The sequence below is a fragment of the Hydra vulgaris genome, chromosome 14 (genome assembly GCF_038396675.1).
Source record: "Hydra vulgaris chromosome 14, alternate assembly HydraT2T_AEP".
NCBI classification, from domain to species: domain Eukaryota; kingdom Metazoa; phylum Cnidaria; class Hydrozoa; order Anthoathecata; family Hydridae; genus Hydra; species Hydra vulgaris.
In genome coordinates this window covers 19,045,925-19,067,500 of record NC_088933.1, presented here as the reverse complement: position 1 = coordinate 19,067,500, position 21,576 = coordinate 19,045,925, and the positions used below count along the sequence as shown (strand labels likewise).

At 27.0% G+C, this 21,576-nt stretch overlaps 1 protein-coding gene across 1 annotated transcript in view; it reads left to right on the top strand.

Annotated features, from left to right (window-relative positions):
• LOC100207420 (pyruvate dehydrogenase E1 component subunit beta, mitochondrial) overlaps positions 1-21,576 on the top strand; it is a 57,485-nt gene that overhangs the window by 17,718 nt on the left and 18,191 nt on the right. Inside the window, exons 5-10 of the mRNA XM_065818334.1 lie at positions 11,749-11,784; positions 11,906-11,968; positions 15,289-15,333; positions 17,599-17,706; positions 19,580-19,649; positions 19,810-19,920. Of these exons, the coding sequence (XP_065674406.1) occupies positions 11,749-11,784; positions 11,906-11,968; positions 15,289-15,333; positions 17,599-17,706; positions 19,580-19,649; positions 19,810-19,920 (433 nt within the window). The remainder of the gene's footprint in view (positions 1-11,748; positions 11,785-11,905; positions 11,969-15,288; positions 15,334-17,598; positions 17,707-19,579; positions 19,650-19,809; positions 19,921-21,576) is intronic.

The window sequence follows — 21,576 nt, the reverse complement described above, 5'->3', positions numbered from 1 at the left end:
GAAGTCAAAATATGTTTAAACAGTAGAGTATGCATATTGTTAAATAAAGAAGTTATATTCAAAATAAAGTCACGCATAATTTTAGTGTGATGTACTTTAATTTTAATTTATGCGGCATAAGTTCAAATTAAAATCAATCTATTTCTTCTATTTGAAAGCTATATCTAGCATGTTTGTTTTTTTAATTCCAGTTGAACTTTATAATATTATTAGCTCAATCGTACCCTGGTTAAGTTGAACTATTCCCCAACTCGTACAATTTTTTACTGTCCATATGACAAAAAACTTTGCTCAACTAGAACTTTTACTTTGAATTGCATTAAAGTACTTTTTTTCTTTGAATTGCATTAAAATATCAATTGCAATAAAATATCAATAAAATACTTTTTTACCTTAAATTGAAATAAAATATCAAAACTTGCAACACTTCAATGAATATTCCAAACTTAAATGTTTAAAAATTAAATATCTAGCGCAATATTTATAAATATCTAGCGTAAAATTTATAAATATCTAGCGTAAAAAATCAAACTAAAACTTCACTTATGGATTAGGTCAAGGTTGTCACAAGATTGTTATCACCCCATTCAAAATGGAGGAAGCCATAAATTGTTCTGAAAACGTAAACATTAAAAGAACCTTTAAAAAGATCGTTTTATTAAAATGTAAACATTTTTTACGCTGTTTTTTATATCTAAGTACCTAATTGAGCTTCACTAAATAATAAATTATTGTTAATTAGTAAGCAACTCTTTTAGTAAAATGTTTTAAGCATTGTTGAATGGATAATTTGTGATATCATTGTATGTTTATATTGAATGTACGTTTATAAGCATGTCGAAATTTAGCAATAATAAGAAACAAATGACATAAATTCCGTATAAAAGTTATCTATACTTTAATATAAACAGTTTGGCAGTTAATTTATGCAAAAAAAGTTGTAAAGAAATCAAGTTTAAAATTCAAAAAAAATAAAAATGGAATTAAGATAATTCTTTACATTATTTTACATTATGTTGTTGTTTGAACAATTTTAAACATAACAGGTTTTAGCATTTTTACAATCAATTCTCAACAACTTTTTGGTTTTTTTATATTGGCTTCTTTGCATGATCTCTTAACTCTTTTATAACCACTTCTTCACATGATACAATCTTTCTTACAATTACTCTTACAACTATTCTTAATGCTTTAATAACCACTTCTTCATGTGATAGAATCTTTCTTACAATTACTCTTACAACTATTCTTAATGCTTTAATAACCACTTCTTCATGTGATAGAATCTTTCTTACAATTACTCTTACAATTATTCTTAATGCTTTAATAACCACTTCTTCATGTCATAGAATCTTTCTTAACTCTTTATAACCACTTTTTTATGTAATGCAATCTTTATATCTCTTTTACTGCTAACCTTACCACATTCTTGCATAACCTAACTGAACAACACCCTATTGCAAATCAATTTTTAATTCCAAAAAAAAAAAGAAACAATGCTGCAATAATGCATGGCGTAAATATTAGTAAATTTTTCTCCACTGGAATAAAAATTATATCATTTTTTTGGCAAGTCTTCATAATGATTGTTTTATAACATCTTAATTAACAAAAATTCTTGAAGGATTTTCTCTAATTTTTTGCAATATTATCACCTCATTCAACATGACTGCCAATGCGACTGTTTTTGTTTGATGTCCGAGGGACTTAATGGATAGTTTCGAATTCGTACAGGTTCCATCACATTCTATTAATTAATGACTATTTTATTTAAAATTCAAAACATCAAAACATTGGAATATCGAATATTTTTTGTCGAATATAAGTTAATAAACTAAATATTTTCACTGATATCTTCATATCGGTTAAGCTTATATTAAAGTCTATTTATTAAAAAAGTTAAAACTAAACGAAACTAAGAATTTTAAAAAAAAAAAGTTTCGATAAACAATACATATAACAAATGTATTTGTAATATAGCTTTGAATTGAAACTTTTGGAAGCGTGCTCACAAACAACAAAAGCTAAAATGTAATTTCACTATTTTCACAAACACATTTTTCAAAATATATGTCAGTATAAAATTTATTTATATATTATATTTGTGTAAGTGTATATATACTTACACTAATATATTAGTCTAAGTCTATTATATATTTATTAAGTGTATAATCAAGTATATAAAAAATTATTTATTTGATAATAATTAAATCGCGCATTCAGTTTAAATTAGAATTCAGTTGTTGTTTTTTTTGACAAAAAACTGAATTCTTTGAAGACTTGATGTCGAGCGCACATAATCGTGCTCGTTGATAACATGTTTCAGTATTACAAGCATGAAATATTGCGCTAGGCGATTTTATTCATCACATGCACTGCATATGCTTGTAACAATTAGAAAACCAAATTTTGTATTTAATAAGCAATTTGTCAATGAATAAACAAATGTGCAAAAACCAAAAGCTCTCATAAGAAGCTGTTTAGAAGAGCAGCTCGCATGGCTCGCCACCTTTGTTTTAGGAGAGCTTTTCTCCGCTTTTGCACTCATTTACTCCTACTGAGGCCTGATTCACTCCCAACTTGGGTGCAACTTGGGTGCAGCCACTATTAAGTTGGGAATTACTAGGAAAAAAAGAATAGAGTTTTAGAGCAAGGAAACGGTTGACAGAAGACTTAAAAAGTCGTAGGTTGTATGAATCAGGAAAACTTAAAGAGTCGTGAAGGATTGAAATAGGGAGAAAGAAACTAGAGGAATAAAAGTTCTTAAAGAATGCAGGAACAGATACAGTAAATGAATGAGACTTAGGTAGTTGGACCCACTCAGATAGAGTGAGTCTAACTAGATTTACAATGCATTTTTGGAACTTGTTTAGAAGAGAAAGAGCATCATTAGAAGAACCAGCCCAAATATGACAAAAGTATTCTATACAGGGATGAATAAGAGAATAGATAGAGAATGGAATCAGGTGTAAGAAAATGGTGAGCACGATAAAAAGAAGTAACCTTAGCGGATGCTAATTTAGCAATTGATTGTATTGGTTTACATGAAAAGTTAATAATAAACAATAATCCAAGAAGACGTAAAGAGGATTACTCAGTCAGAGGGTTTCCATTTATTGATATAGAAATGTCAACAGTATTGCGATAGTTGTTTGCAGTAACTAAGTTTTTTTGGAGTTAAAATTTGCAAGCCACTGTGAGCCCCAATCTCTTACAGAAGTGAGATCAGATTCAAGATTGGCAGCCTATTCTAAGCAATCAAAAAGAGAAGACTTTAAGTCAAGGCAGGAGTATAAAGTTGAGTTATCAGCAAAAAGAGCTAACTTAGATTTAAGGTTGTCTGGATGATCATTAATATATCATAAGAAGCAAAGCAAGGATAGAACTTTGAAGTACCCCAGAAGTTACTGGATATGAAGAATACTGTTGGCCTTCAAGGATGACTTTGATATTCTCAAAAACTTTCCCTGATACACCATATGAAGCAAGCTTATGGAGAAGACCAGCATGCTAGACTTTTGCATTTGGTGTATTGCTTTTATATCAAGAAAAGGAGCTCTTATAGCATCATTAGCCTGTAAATACCATTTAGCATAAAAGCTAACTATAAATTCACTTATTAGCCTGATTTCTGTCTTGAGTTTATTATTCTGGTTTACAAACTCAAGATGGCTGGAAAGAAGCTGTAGCTTTAGGTAGTAAAGTGCTTTGGATAAGAACCTAGCATGATGAACTGCTCCAGGTTTTCTTAGTGTTACTAAAGATGAAGAAATGTAAATTACGATGAGTTCTGCAAGCTCCTTTCTATCATCTCTGATAAAATATTTAATTTCTTTTCCATTTGTAATGTGTTCTTGGCAAAAGTTTAAAGACTCTTGCGCAGCTTTCTCAAGAATAGTTCCCCTTACTACTTTCCAATCAAACTTTATCAGTTCTGTTTGATTGTAATTAAAATCAGGATTTTCAAAATTTGTTTTTAATTTTTAAAAAATGGGATTATCTGGTGCTGTGGAATGTTCATCTGAAACTGAATTACAAAAATAAACCATACTTAATTCACATACATGATGTCTGCATGCAATAAGTAAAAGATATTTGCCTAAATTGCTGGATATTCTAATTAAAGAACCTTTCTTTAACCCAGTGTTACTTGCAGTAGTATCAAAACATATTCCTCCTACTTTGGATTTAAGGTTGTACTCCTTAAGGAGGTCCATTACACCATTGCATTGATCTTCACCAGTGGATGATGGTAAAGGAAGTACTCCAAGCAAGTGTGTCTCAACTTCAATATTTATGAAAACAGCCAGTCTATCAGTTTTAATTCTTTTTCCTTTGTTTAGTTAAATTAATGTTTTGCCATCAAAATGCACTATGCATAGGTATGGGGTTTCATTTATTGCCTGTTGAACATCTTCTTTTGATATCATGCATATATTATGATTTGCATGTTTCATTTTTCTAGCTGCTGTAGACTGGCTACATTTGAAATCTATCAGATCAGCTCCTGATTGAGTTAGAATTGCACCTGTAACTTTATGTAAAACACTTAGAGAAATATCACTGATTATAGCCATAAGAGCTACATTACCAGCAAAAACATCTATGGGAGTTTCAGCAGTGACTTTTTGTTGTGAAGGTTTTCTTTTAAACCATTCTCCAGGATCAAAATCAGTATCACTCAAGGAGTCCTCACTAGTATCTTTATTATTTTCAACATTAGTTGTACCCTCTAATTCTTTATATTGTTGTTTCACTTGCTGCTTTCTCTTTCTGCTACTCTCCATTGCCTAAAAATGTAACAAATTATTTACTACTTATTAATTTTAATTTAATTACACGAGAGATTGAAATATTGAGTGAACATTGTTTTTTTTGTTTAGCTATTTTTATTTTAAACCGTCTTCAGTGGCATGTAAATTGTAAGTAAGTTGGCTAGAAAGCCAAGCAATTTTTTTTTTGGTTAAACAGAAATACATACTATTTTTCTGTACTTCTTACTTCTGATCTAATCATAAGCCTTCTTTCCCCTTCTTGGTCCTCCAGAAACTCCAAATCCTCAAGCTTGTCTGAATCAGATCTTTTTTTGTCATTTTTTATTGTATTCCTAAGATCAGGAATGCCAGCCCAGAATAATTTGTTCAGGTAAACTTTAAAATCTTGTTGCTTTGCTATATCTGCAGCGGATCCCCTTTTTTAATGCTTCTTAAGTTTTGAATATTCATTGTCCAGATTTGAAAGATTTTTTACTAGACTTTGATCCTTTAGTATAAAAAATCCAGCTTTAATCCATGGCTCTTTTACCTTGGCCAAAATACAATCACATTTACTTTTCATTGTACATCTTTCAAAGTTTTTCTGAGGAGGACAAGCAAGTATAGTGGCTTTTTTTGATGTTCCTGGGGAAAATGATTGGTTGTAAGCTAAGTACTGCAGTATTTCCATCCCTGTTGGAAGCTGACAGCCTTGTTTACAAAAAATAAAAAAATAAAAAGTTTAGCTAAATTTTTTACCTTAAGGGTTTCATTCTAAAACTAATTCACAACTTTAATGGCTGGCTTTGCTTCTTCGATAATGAATAATTTTTTTTTTAAACCTTAGTGTTCTTTTACTTCCTATTTTCTGACCACACTCTTCTTCTTTATATGTATTTATTTTCTGACCACACTCTTCTTCTTTATACATATTTATTTTCTGACCACACTCTTCTTCTTTATACATATTTATTTTCTAACCACACTCTTCTTCGTTAAACATATTTATTTTCTGACCACACTCTTCTTATTTATACATATTTAGATAAATCTATTTAATTTTTACTGACCTAAAAAATCAAACTTAAAATAGTTATTGTAAAATAATTTACTATTACAACAAATGGAACAGTTCAATTATTCTTTGAGCTACTAAAGCTGGGTCTCGTCAAATCTCCACCTTATAGAAATTACTAAATTTTATTGTAGATTTACATAACTAACTAAAAAAGTAAAAAGTATATATTTTGGATATATAGTTATAATCCTTTGTCAGTAACATATATATGGTAAGTACGTTATCAAATATTGTAAGCTGGTCTGGGAAGTAAATCTCAGTAAATAATAATTATTAAAAGAGTTTTAATTTTCCTTGAAGTTAAGTTTAGTAAAGAGGCTTTTTTTTAGGGCCTACTTGTAATTTATATTTTTTTGGCAAATATAACAAACAATGTAAGACTAAATTACTACATAATATACAAATCCTCAAAGAAATAAATAATATTGATAAATTGCTTGTTTCTTTGAGCATTTGAAGTCTGATATTTAATTGGCGTGGTATTATATACTAATATATTTACATTATTAAAATTAAAATGGTAACTCTTTTATAGGATAAGAATAGTTTGTATATATATTGAAGATATCACAGTTGTTAGGAAGTACATGACAAATGAAAATTGTGCTTTTAATAGTCATATATTAAAAATATACTAAAATAAAGGAAAATATTAGAATAAAGGAAAACTATTCCAAAATTTATGCACAAAAAAAACTAAAAAATTGCTTTGAAAAAGCAGAAAAGCACCAAAAAAACCACACAAAAAAAACATTTTTTTGACCCAAAGAAATGCCAAAGGAAAAAAACTTTTTTTTTTTTTTTTTTTTTATCGCAACTCTAATCAGCACTATTTAAAATTGGTCATGCTAATTGCAATATTTATTTATTATTTCTTTTTGCATGTTTATATAGTTTAAGGTGCCTCAATTACTGTAATCACCTGCAATCTACTTTATATGTATGTTTGTATTCTAAACCTCTGGCGGTGTTGACTCACCCGTAAATTTTTATCTGTTTGTTTGTTTTCTGTTGGAACTTCTGGTGCAGTGTTTACTTACCCACAAGTTGCTATCTGTATGTTTGTGTACTGTCTGACCCTCTGGCGCGGTGTTGGTTTACCCAAAGTTACTTTATATATGTATATTTGTATTCTGTCTGAACCTCTGGCGCAGTGTTAACACACTTGTAACTTACTTTATGTATGTATGTGTTCTGTTTAAAGGGATCCTGAGACAAATTGTGTTCATTTTAAAGAGAATGATTAAAAAAAAGTTTAAAAAAAAATAGAAAAACAAACTTTGTTGTTCTACTCGAAGCTTGCCGTCTCCATGTTAGCTAATCTTTCAAAGTCTTTAAAATATATGTCGCAATCTACAGACTTTATAATTTATTCGAGCATGTTTAATTCAAAAGAGTTTTAGTAAATGATGTCATTGTAGAATTTCGATAAGAAATCTAAATATATATATATTTTTAATCAAGTTATAGAATTTTTTAAAATTATTATTATAGATTACTATAGATTTTTTTTAGTTACTTATTTTATATAAAAGTTTTTTAATTGTAAATTACTGAAGAATTTCTTTAGTTAATTTATTTTCTAAATTTTGTGAAGTTTTCGCATTAAAAATATGAATAAAATATTTCAGATATTTTAAGCTTGTCTATTGCTATAAATTATTTTTGTGTTATATTTATTGTTATTAAATGATTATTATCCTTATTAAAATTCCTTTGAAAAAATTTCACTTTAGACACATAATTTGTTTGCTCCTAAGGTTTGATTAATTACATAATCAAGAGCCATATTGTATTATAAAAAGTTATCATTTGACAAAGTTAAAAAATCTTGAGTAACCCTTGATTAAAAAAAACTTCTTTAAACTTAGTTCTAAAATAAAGCAGTGATAACACAGTAAAATTTAACTCATAGAAGTGTAAGAGTATTTAGCTAAGTAATTAAAAATCTCGAAAAACATTCTTTTTATACATTAAATGAGTTTTGTTTTCTATTGATATATAGTTTATTATGTTTTTAAAGAGATTTTAATATTTGAATTTTAATTAGTTTTTAATGTTATGCCATCCAAATTTTATTTTTTTAAATGTGCAGTTGCAGCATAAAGATTTTCTTTAAAACGGCTGCTAGAGAAAGAGTTAACCTTTGAAAGTTTAATTAACAGTATTTATTTGCTAAACTTTTCATCGGGTACAAGTATTCTCGAAATTCTTATTTAATCGTGCAAGAATATATTTAATGAAATTTGTTCTGTAAAACATGTATTGCTTATTTTATTTTATTTTTGAAGTTGAACTATTATTGGTCAAGATTGCATAAAAGTTTATCGAGGTTATTTTAAAATTAAAATTGTTTAATGAAAAACTTTTTATTGTCAATTTTGGTAGTTTTTTGATTTGTAATTTTAAGACAGGTTTAAATGCAAAATACTTCCCAAATATAAAATAAATTGGGAAATATTAAGTATAATATGTTTTTTAATGCGCGCTGCAACACATTGACAATTTTAATCACCATCTGTCTCGAATTATTGCCACAAAACATAAATTATTGCTTTAATAATTAAAAAGCTGTCTGTAAATTTGTTAAGTGTAAAATCTATAAATATTTTCTAACTAAAAATTCAAGAGTTCAGCAAATATCTCTAATAAATGATGTCATTTACCAAAATTCTTTATTAATTAAAAATTTAAGAATTCGTAAAATTTCACTTTGATAGGAAAACAAAAGCTTCATAGTAATAAACGGCTTAGATGAACAAGAAAAAAAGTTCACATTGTTTACATAAAAATAAAAAAGATTCAGAATATATAATAAGGTGATCAACGTCTTTTTTGAATATTTGTTATATTTATTATATTTTAGCATAGAAACCTTAACTTTATTTGGTTCTCGGGCTCTATAAAAAAATATTCTTTTGTTTAGCTTCTTATAAAATTTATAAGTCATACGATTGATAATAAACGCTTATTTTAAAAAACATATAAAACGAAAACAAATTATGTTTCAAAATTGATTCAAAAGAAAAAAAATTCTACAATGACATTATTTACTTAAACTCTTTGGAATAAAATGCACTTGAATAAATTATAAAGTCTGTAGATTGCTACGTATGTTTTAAAGACTTTGAGAGATTGGCTAACATGGAGATGGCAAGCTTCGAGTAAAACAACAAAGTTTGTTTTTCTTGGTAGACATTTATATTTTGTTTTATTTTTAAAAAAATTGTGCCAAAATATATTTTTTTTATCATTCTAAAGCTGACTGGGATTCTTTTCTTGATTTTCTTTGTGGCGACCCTTGGGCTGATGTCTTTTCCCTCAGTTGAAAAATGTGCCTTCTACGTTACTTGGATTCAGGCAGGAATGAAAACTTTTATTCCTTCTCGTCAGTTCCAAGTCAAGCTTCATTCAGCTCCATTGTTTTTACCCTCTTGTGCTATATCTAACCGTAATCATTTTTTTTCATCTTTTTCAAAAACAACTCTCTTGAGTACAAACAGCTATTTATTATTGCAAGAAATCGACGTAAAAAAGTGCTGTCAGATGCTAAGCTTGATTATTCTCAGTTAACTAAATCTTATCTCAGAAGTAAGGGTCTAGAGACTTTTGGAAAATCTTCAACAGTGTTGTTAACAAAGGTAGGTCTAACATTCCATCTCTCATTCATTGGATTGATTCTTATTACCTCTTCCAAAGATAAGGCAAAACTTTTTGCAAAGAACTTTTCAAATTCGAATCTTGAATCCTATGGCCATTCTCTTCCTTCCATTCCAATTAATCAGGTTAACTCATTGTTAGACATTCAAATCACTCCAGCTTCCGTTGCTAAACTCATATCTCAATAAAACTCTTTTAACAACCTCCAGACAACAATTCTGTCATAGTCTTACAAAATTGTTCTCCAGAACTCTCATCAGTTCTCTCTAAACTATTTAGTAAGTGCTTGACTGAGTCTTGTTTTCCTGCCTGCTGGAAAATGGCATCTGTTGTTCCAATTTTTAAAAATTCTGGTGAACATTCCAACCCCTCAATTATCATGCAATCAGTCTTCTTTCTGTTATTAGCAAAGTATTTGAGTCTTTGATAAATGAATTTCTCACATCCCATCTTCAGTCAAATAACTTACTGCCAGAGATTCAATATGGTTTTAGATCCTATCGCTCTACAGCTGACTGCTGTGATTGAAAGATTTTATTGTGCATTAGACGGAGGCAGGGAGGCAAAGGCTATTGCCCTTGACATATCTAAGGCTTTCAACAAAGTTTGGAATGCTCTTCTCCATAAGCTTATTTTGCATGGTGTATCTGGGAAAGTTTTTGAGATTATGAAATCATTTCTTTCTAACCATTTTATTAAAGTCATCCTCAAAGGTTAACACTCTTCTTTATTTCCAGTAACTTCTGGGGTACTTTAAGGTTCTATTCTTGGTTCTTATCTACATTAATGATCTTCTCGACAACCTTACATCTAAAGTAGCTCTTTTTGCTGATGAATCAACTTTATACTCCTGTCTTGACAAGAAGTCTTCTCTTTTTGATCACTTAGAGCAGGCAGCCGATCTTGAATCTGATCTTACTTCTGTCACAAATTGGGGCTCATAATGGCTTGTAAATTTTAACTGCAACAAAACTCAGTTATTTACTGAAAACAACTATCTGAATACTGTCAACATTCCTATATTAATGAATGGGAACGCTCTAACTGAGTCCTTTTCTTTACATCTTGAATTATTATTTACTACTGACCTTTCATGTAAACCATATATACAATTGATTGCTAAATTAGCATCTGCTTAGGTTTCCTCTCTTTAACATGCTTACCATTTTCTTACTCCTGGTTCCATTCTTTATCTCTACAAATCTCTTATTTGTCCCTGTATGGAATACTGTTGTCATATTTAGGCTGTTTCTTCTAATGATGCTCTTTCTCTTCTAGACAAGGTCCAAAAACACATTGTAAATTTAGTTGGATTGGATCTATTTGCTGAACTTCTTTCTCATTGTTGTAAAGTTGCACCTCTTTCTCTTTTCTACAAATACTATCATGGTCGCTGCTCAAAGGAGCTATTATCTCTAGTTCCATCAGCTGAAACTCATTTTCTCTTTACTTGTCCTTCATCAAAGTCTCATCATTTTACTGTATCTGCCCCTGCATGCTCTAAAAACTTTTATTTGTCGTACTTTTTTTCACCGCACTTCAACCCTGAGGAACTCTTTTCAATCTTCATGTTTTCTTGACTCATACAACCTTCAACTTTTTAAGTCTTCTGGCAACCGTTTCCTTGCTCTATAACTCTATTCTTTTTTTTTCTAGTAAACCCCAACTTAATAGTGGTTATAATATATAAATGTAATATAATATAATATGTAAAAAATATATATATATATATATATAAAATAGATATATAATATATAAAATATAAATGTAATATAATATAATATATAAAATCATTTTTTTAAAGAACTAAAAAATCAAGTATATCTAATTGTGACTGAACAACCATAAATAAAACAATTCTAACCCAGCTTTTGTGTTATAATTTAATATTTTAAGAATAACATTTAGTTTGTTAGACAAATAATAATTTAAAAAAAAAGCCATTTTTTTAATCCAGAAGTAGTCAACAGGTCTTTGATTACATTGAGATTAAACATTGAGCAATTGAGATAAAATTTAAGCAAGGTATTTTTCAGTAATTCAATCTGGTTTTATATTGCTTTTTCTTATGTATATTTTGGGTTATCTTGTTATTGCTCTTTTTTTTGTTTTTTTATTTCTTATAAAAATACATGTAGTTAAATAATAAAGGAACTTGAAATATATCTTGAATTTTTTTAGATTTTTATATTTATTTTTAAAATTTTACTTAAATACCTTGAGGATAAAGAAAGTTTTAATTTTTAATTTTTTTAGATGGGATTTGCGGGTATAGCTACTGGCGCTGCTATGGTAATAGCTTTATCTTTTATTTATTATTAATTTTTGTTGTATTGTGATTTGAAATGCATTTTGGAAATTATCATGTTGGGTAATGTTTGTTATTATGTTGGGTAATGTTTGTTTTCTTTAGGCTGGTTTAAGACCAATATGTGAGTTCATGACTTTCAACTTTGCCATGCAAGCAATTGATCAGGTTAATACTTATGCACAGTTTAGATGTTTATTTTGTTGTTTGTTTTTAGATTAAAATGTAAAGGTTTTCACTAGAAAACTGTTGAAAAAAAAAATCATCAATTTTTATTTAAAACTAAATATTTTAATCAAAGAAAATGATTTATTCTTTCAGATATCTAATAAAATTTATTATTAATAAGCTATATTTGTAATAATTGTTAGGTGTTTTTTTTTGTGAAATATTTTAAATTTTTATTGCTTCTGCAAGTTATTTTTTGTTTGTTGGCTCAAGCAATTAAAAAATAAATAAAAAGGCAATCACTGAAAAGTACTCAATAACTTAATTCTGTAAATTCATGGTTTACTGTTAAAATCATTTTGTTTATAACATTCCATCACCAGAAATTCTGCTGAAGTATTTTATTCTTTATACTAGCAGTTAAAGCCCTGATGATCATTAAGAATAGTATTATGACTAGGGTTTGGACAAAAACCGACTTTTTGAAAAACCGGTTTTCGAATTCCAAATTCCCCATAAACCGGTTTTAACCAGTTTTCGAATTTTTCAAAAAAAATTGAATAATGAGATTTATTTCACTCATTGTATAATTATTATATTTATTTCACTTATCGTAATTTTTTCTAAGAAAATACGATTTTAAAAAACATGATATGTCCACTGAACGGTGGCTAAGTCTGGTGCCTGCAATTGAAAATACGTGTTCACTAGGTACTGAGCTTGGTTTTATAGTTTTAAGTGCATCAAATAATAAATCTAAGTTTTTGGTTCTTTTATGTGTTGCCTCAAATAATGAAAACACAGCCCTCAGTGTTTTTGGGTTAGTGATGTTTTCTGCAGGCTCTTCAAGAAACTTATTAATTGAATTTTCAATGACCTCTTTTAAAAAAGCTTTACTCTGATAATTAGTTTCTTCGATTTCCTCTTGATCTGAAGCGGTGTTTATAATAGAATTTTGAAATATTGTAGACAATAACTTTTCAGACAATTTAATAATGTCGGTTTTTGAAGCTAAAGAAAGTATACTAGATTTTTTTGCTGAGCCAGAAATGTTTTCCGGATTTTGCAAAAAAAGTAAAAGAGATGCTAATTCAACTTGTCTTCTTTCTTGAATTCTTTCTTTTAAAGCCTTTAATAGATTCAAACTTATTTTAGACTTTATATTTTTCAGTTCATTTAATAGAAATGAAAATATACCTTCACTAGTTAATAAAGTGGCATCTCGTCGCTCTAAGCCTTCTACTGCTAGACTGAACCAAGATCATTCAATGCTAAAACTACACATTCTTTTACTGCTAAAAATCTTTCAACCATTTCCTCTATACTATTCCACCTTGTTTTGCAGTCAAGAATTAAATTTAACTCTTTTCTTTTTTTTAATTTTATATAATTTTGAAGAATGGTATTTCTTACTGGAGATTTTCGAAAAAATTTACAAATTTTTATAATTTGTGAAACGGAATGTTTGCAATTGTCAGACAAAATAGAAATAGGATGCTCTTGGTTACAAATATAAGAAAAAGGTTCTTCATATTCGTCATATTTGTCTTTATCTTCATTATCTGATTCCTCACTTGAACCATTTACTTCGGATTCAGCTTCAACCATTTCTCTATGTTTATATAATACATCAGTAACTGCTAGGTGGATTGCATGTGAATAGCATAGTTGATTAATTATACATGATAATTTGCCAAATTTTATCATAACAGCAGCACCATCATTTGTTGCAGCAACAATGTCAGTTTCTAGATTCAAATTGAATATTTTAAGTCTTCCAGATATTAATTCTAATGTTCTCTGAGTATCACAAGAACCAGCTATTGGAACTAATCCTAAATTAAAATCTTCTGCTTAGTGATGTACATTAATGTTTAAATATTTATGATTTCTTTTACTTGTCCACTCGTCTAAAGTTATAGAAAAATTTTTTCCACTCATTTTTGATGAATCTAATTCTGTAATAGTTTCAAGTTTTGCTTCGTCATAAAATGCATGAATAAGGTCCATTACTCTAGAGTTTTTTTTTGGTAATGAATATCCTCGTTGTTGAAGAGACTCTCATATGAATGAGCTTTTCGTAATGCTATTTATAGAAAACCCATCCATTGCAGCAAGTTTTGATAGGATTTCTTGTAAGCTACTCTTTTTTACTTGCATAAAATTTAAAATATTAGTTTTTTCTTTTAAAAAAGATGAAGGACCAGTATCTTCTTTGCTGAACATTTCTGATTTATTTTCAATATCAATTTTATGAACTGATTTTAAGTGATTATGTAGATTACTTGTTGATGAACCTTTACAACTCAACATTTTATTACAATATTTGCAGATTGCTTTTTCTATCCCTGACCTTTTAAAGCATTCCAAACTTCTGACTTATTCTTTTTTTTTTATTATCCGGAAATGAAATTAAATTATTGAATAAATATTTTTGAAACAAAAATGCCTTACCTTTTTTAATTGTAACTTTAAATAATATTACCACGTTGATAAGAGCTTAAGCTCATATCATAATTATATTACCATAACATAATAAATAGATATAAATATCATAGTAGTATTATGTATACTATTAATATATAAACGATTTAAATTAGTTATTTTTAATTGCATAAACACAATATAATCTTACACGTAAATACATTTTAAAAAAGAATAATAAATCCCAATTATTTGAGAAGCTTTTCGAAAAGTGCATATTTTCGGGAAGCCATTTTGGAAAAACTTTCTAAAAATTTGTGTCAACATTGCGTGTATTTTCAGTCAACCAACTGTTTCTATTAGGTAATTATTACGTATCATTTTACAAAAATGATAAGGGATAAATTTGAAGAAGCGTGTTAAAAAAAAAGGAAACAGATTACACAAATAACGTAACAAAATGCTATTGTATAATAACAATATATAATAAAAATGGTAAAAAATAGAAAACCGGTTTTCGTAATTGAAAAACTGGTTTTTTAAAACCGGTTTTGAAAAACCGCCAAACCCTAGTTATGACTGTTATTAGCAAAAAAAATATTTTAGTTTTTATTACAAATTATCTTTTAAAAAATTTTTATGTAAATTTATACTCTATTCTATTGTTTTTATCTATTTCTATTTATTCTATTGTTTACTTTTTAAACTGATGGTGTTAAATCTTTTTCACAAATGTAAGGTAGTTAAAGAAACCATAGTTTTTCAAAAAATACTTGTTATTATTTTTTTTTTTTTAATTTAAATTTTCCTAAATTTAAATTTAAAATTCCTTTTTTATTTTTTAAAGTTTTAAATGCCAAAATAAAATTAAGTTTCTTATTAAATTTTGTTTTAAGATTATTAATTCTGCAGCAAAGACTTTCTATATGAGTGCTGGAACCGTAAGTTTTTATATTATTATTTAATACCCTACAGTTGTTTTTTAATACAACTTAAGTCTATTTACATCCAATAAATATGTGTGGAAACTGATATACATGATTTTATGTTGTTTTTATCTGTATCCATGTTTGTATTTAGAGACAGACCCTGTCTAAACACAAATATCAGCAAGGTAGCAGAAGCAAATAAAAAACTTTATGAGTTTTTACTATTTCTGTGTTGGATTTTATGAAAATAAAATGTAATGAAAAAAAAGTTACATTCTGAAATTTGTTTCATTTTGTAATAATAAAAATAAGAGTAAACGGTAATATATAATAGAAAAAGTAATGGATTTAGTTATTTCAAAAGTCTCTTGTATAAAATAATAAAAGTTCACTAGATATAAAAAATTATAATGTGAAGATCAAGATTAATTGTTTTTTTTTAATTTTCAAAAAAGTTATGGCTTTGCAAAATGCATTCAAAGTTCATCACTGCAAATAGTCGATGGTAATTCTGTGTTAGTTTGTCCAGGACATGCTACCGTAAATTTCAGATTTTGTTTTTTCATACAATTAAGAGAACCTAATAAAATAAGAATAAAAACTTTGATCAAATTCTAAAATTTATATTGAACTAGTAAACTTTAAGCAAGTCTCTCCTTGTCTCCTCAGAATGACCTTCCCTTGTCTCCTCAAAAAGTGTATTTGGAGGTTTTAAGCTTTAAAAATAACTTTTAAATATTTGTATAAAAATACATATAAATTTAAGCAATAATGGCCAGTATTATTTTGCTCCTCAAAATTACCAAGTGTATTTGAGATTTCAAGCTTTAAAAATAACATTAAAATATTAGTTATAAAAAATAAAAATATATTAAAAAAGTAACCATAACTTTATAAAATTTGTTCTTTATACTTATATATATGTACCTTACAGGATGATTATGCTTACAGGGTGATTACACTTACAGGGTGGTTACACTTACAGGATGATTACACTTAGAGAGTGATAACACTTACAGGGTGATTACACTTACAGCGCGAGGAATTTAATGAAATGATTAAAAACTCTAAAAGTTATTATAAAATATCGTTAATTATCAAGTTAATTATTTTTGTCTAGTTTTTTTTATACCCAATTTAGATGTTCAAGAAACCCATGTGACCTTGATAAATCACAAAAAAAAATTCACATCATTCCATATCCAATCATCTTTCATAAAACATAGATTTTCATCTGCAAGTGTATATATTAAACAAAGTCATCTACCTGAAATGTTTTTAACAAATTTTAACATAGTATACTTTGTTAAAATAACTAATACAAAAAAAATTAAAAACCTAAAAAATAGACAAGTGAAGATGTTATTGTTACAGGCATTTTTTCTTTTATTGGTATCAATGTAATTTTATGAAATCAATGTAATCAACAATTTAACATCAATACATTTTAAGTTAGTGAATTATATTTTGTGTAAATATAGTACATTTCATTGGATTAGGATGATAAATGAAATTGAAAATGCTGAGCAAGATGTTGTTAATTCACTTGCATGCTCCTTTTTTAAATTTTTTCTGGCCAAGTGACAAGCAAACTAGTGTTAATATTTATCATTTTATACAACATAGCTTATTTTACTATCATTTTTTAACTCATGAACATTTGAGTTAATGTTAAAATATAATTTAAATTTAGCTTGTAATTGTAATTTATTTGTGCAAAAAAATAGTTAAAAGAGATAAATTGATGTGTTGGAAGCATCCAAAGAGAATGAGTAGTATTTTTGATATCTAAGACAAGGAATTCTGCCATTGGTTGTATAAAATGTGTGATAAATTTAGATTTTTAGCCCTTTTTTAATAACCGTTTTTGGAAGTTTAAGAATTTTGATAAAAATCTCCGTTCAAATGTGTGTGCCATTTTAAAACAAAATCTTCAAATTTTAAGAAGCTTAGTACGCTGATAATTGAAATATAGTTTTAACCACCTTAAATATACAGTAAAAAAAAGATTTTGCCCAAAGTCTTTTTTCTGAAAAACTGATAAATGTTGATTAGACCCTTATTACCCCATTGAGCAACATTACTCTACCTTACTCTATAAAAAGTATACAACATTGAGCAACATTACTCTACCTTACTATATAAAAAGTATGCAAAAAGAAATAAAGTTCATAAATTAGATACAATTCATCTTATTTAACTAATTTTCTAAGGTTATGTAAAAGTTATACATGGTTATATGTAAAACATGTTTAAAAATTTTTATCAAAAAATTAGGTAAAAGTTCCTGTTGTGTTTCGTGGACCAAATGGTGCTGCTGCAGGAGTTGCTGCTCAGCATTCACAGTGTTATGCTGCATGGTATGGACATGTACCTGGATTGAAGGTATATTATAGCATTTTAGTTAAATTATGCAATAACATAAGTTTAACTAATTTAATATAAATTTTAAAAATCAATTTTAGATCTAGAACATATATGGCAGTTCAACACATATGACAAATACTGTCAACAGTTAGTCAATTATACAATAATTTAAAAAATACAACTAGTTGATAACATGTCAATGTGAGTTTTTATATGTTTCTAATCAATATATTCAATTAGTTAATTGTTAATTAAACACAACAAGTCAACATTTAAAACAAAGTTAACATTCACAACAAAATCATCATATACCACAAATTTAATATATACAATGAGTTTGCAAATGCTTGTCAACACATTAAACAATAAAATGCATGTGGTATGTCAGCAAATGATCAGAATGTTATCTGTTGAATTCACAATTGTTGTAATAATTTATGAATTAAAAGTCTTAGACAAACTGACTTTCTCTTAAATTATCTTAGTAATTTAGTAGCAACGCCTGCTACTTTTTGAATATAGTGTATAGTTCCTCATAACCAGAGTTTACTGGGTTTTTTTTCTAGTTATTAAATAACTTAGCTCAAACAAGTTAAATGCTTATAAACACTCTGAACATTGGAATTCCACATGGGATGCAGATATCTCTTATCCAAACTCTGTTTTTTTCTGGTCACTTGTGTCCAGGAGCTCTAAAAATGTTGTATGACTTATAATCTCCAATAAAAAAAAATTCATGAGGTTTAATGGTTTGGATTCTACTGTTTGTAAGAATTCCAGAGTTCTAGAGTCCTTGGTGCCATTATACTTGAGAACTCTACATTCAAAAATTGATTGTTCTAACCTAATAGTCCTAATTTTTTTCCCAAAAAAATAGTCCATAAGCTTCTTTACATTTTGGAGCTCCTAGATACCAAAAATAATGAAGAAATAATCTATTAGTGATTTTTGAATCTGGAGTCTGTTTTGAGACTCTGCAGTCCTTGTTCTAAAGTATAAACAATATTTGTATATTGTATATTTATTTAAACTCTTAGTTGATGTATGAACTGAAATCACCACAGATGGCCATTTAATATATTGTCATTAGTTTTGGTTTATGCATAAACTTAATCCACATTATAAGATAGATATATTTAATTATATTTTTATAATAAACTGTAATAATTTATACTTAATGCAATCAAAAAAAAATTTGAAAATAGTTTGTCACCATATTTTCATCATAGAAACATAAAATTATTATGATTATGTATTGTATGATGTTGTCTGCATATTTGTGATAAATAATAACTGATTAAAATAAGTTTATTGTATAATAAGTTTTATTTATATGTAATATTGTATATTATATATTGTACAATACATTGTAACTGTATGATGTGCAATATAAGTATATGTACCATATAATTTTGTAATATATGTATTTTAACAAATATTATACTTTGTTATTTATTATTTAAACTTTAACTTATGTAAATAACTATTAGTTTAATCTGTTGTTTTTTTTACATAAGCAATTTTAATTAAAATAATTAAATAATATGTGAGGGTGAAATGCAAATCTTTTGTTTATTTGAGTTTTTGACAAAAAACTACATTTTAAATAATTTTTTTTTAAATATTTTTGCTAAATGTTTTCTTTGTATCCCTCCATTAAAGTATGATTAGTATATAATAAACTTTTTTCTTTTAAATAAAATAAAGTTGTTGAATCACTTTATAATTCTTTTAAAATAAATCAACATATAAAAAATAAAGTTTCATTTTGGAATCTCTATAAAGCTAATACATATACCACTAATTGGTATTACTTTTAGTTAATTAAAACATATTTGTAATATTGCTTGGGTTTCAGAGGTTGGTTATCATCAATTGTTTTAAATTATAGGTTATTTCTCCTTGGTCAGCTGAAGATGCCAAAGGCCTTCTTAAATCTGCCATTAGAGACAATGATCCAGGTTTGTTAAATTCTTGGCATATTAGAATAAACACTTGTATGTGATTTTATACAATAAAATGTGTAAAATTTTATTTTAGTTTTTTTAAATTTATTTTATGTTTTAAAATTGTGTTTATTTAAAGTTAAATAATAAATTTTTTCATAATATTTTTTTAAAGTTGTATTTCTTGAAAATGAAATAATGTATGGTAAAATTTTTGAAGTCGATGAAGAAAAATTAAGTCCAGATTATCTTATACCTATTGGTAAAGCAAAGATAGAAAGAGAAGGTAAAAAAAAAGATTTAGAGTTTAACATTTAAACATTTGAATAAAGTATTTGTCAAGTTATGATTAACAAATTTATTGTATTATGAATTTTTATGAATATATTTGAAGACCTTTGATACCAGAATTAAACATTATAACATATTATAGATAGTATAACATGAATTAAAAGTAGATATTATAACATAAATTAAATGTAGTTATTATAATATGAGTTAAATGTAGATGTTATAACATGAATTAAATGTAGATATTATAACATGATGAAAGATTACATCTGTACAACAACATCTGTAGAATAGTCCTAGATTATCTGTACATTTTTGTCCAAGATCCTCTGTATTTTTTTTTTTACTCCAACAACTTATGTCAAATAACATCTGAAAATTCAATGACCCCTAATACATCTTTAGGAAGATGTAACTACATCTGGTAATTTGTCTCCAACTCCAATAACATCTGGAAGAATTTCCACCAGATAGTTTCATCTGAAAAAAATCATATAAATAAAACTACATCTTGTTAAAATAATGCATTATTATTTAATAATTTTTTCCAGATGTAACTATATCTGAAAAAACCATATATGTAACTACATCTGGTTAAAATAATGCATTATAATTTAATAATTTCATAAAATCCTGTAGTTATATTTAATATGATTAAAAAGATGTTACTACATCTGTAGAATTCACAGATGTAGTTATACAGATGTAGTTATTCTTAACATATTTGAAAAGATTTAACTACATCTGTAGTAATCATATACTTTTTACACAGATGTTATTAGACATCAATGAAGTTTCAGATGTTGTTGGATAATTGTTGTTAAACCTCAGTGTGTTTACAGATGTTGTTGGACAGACGTAGTTATATATCATTTTATATATAAATGTTGGGCAGATGTTATTAGATAGCAAAAACTGATTTTGTTATCCTGACCCTTATAACATGAATATATGTAGGTGTTATAACATGAAATAAATGTAGATGTTTTTTTGTTTTTTTAATTTTAATTCACCTCTCCTAGCCCTAGAAGGCCACTACAGATGAGGAGGCTACTTAATTGTGGTTATGACCTGACGAACAAGGCTGCTGAACAGAGAAACAAGTTGATACAATATATTATAACATGAGTTAAATGTAGATATTATAACATAAATAAAATATAGATATTATAACATAAATAAAATATAGATATTATAACAAGAATTAAACAAGATATTATAACTAGGGGTGTTTGAGTAATGGAAAAAAATTACTTGAGTTAAAAAATTACTTAATTTTTTTTCCATTACTTGAACACCCCTAATTAAGGGTTTACTTTAATAAAAGTAATATTTTAAAAATAATATTAATATTAAAACTTAAGTAACTTAAGTAATTATAAGTAATTTTAGTTATTTTCCAAATAATGAAAAATTGCATCTAATATTACATTTTTGTGTGATATAGTACTAAATAGGTATAACAAATCACAACCTAACTAAACTTTTAATATAGAAGACTGAAACTTAAAATTTCTATCAATTATCACTTAAAGATGTTCTCAATTTTGTAATTAAAAAAAGTCTATAGCACTAAAGTATTTTTCTGTAACAATTGATGATGCTGATAAAAACTTTAAAGTACAGTGCAATTTTTTTAGCATTTTTGGAC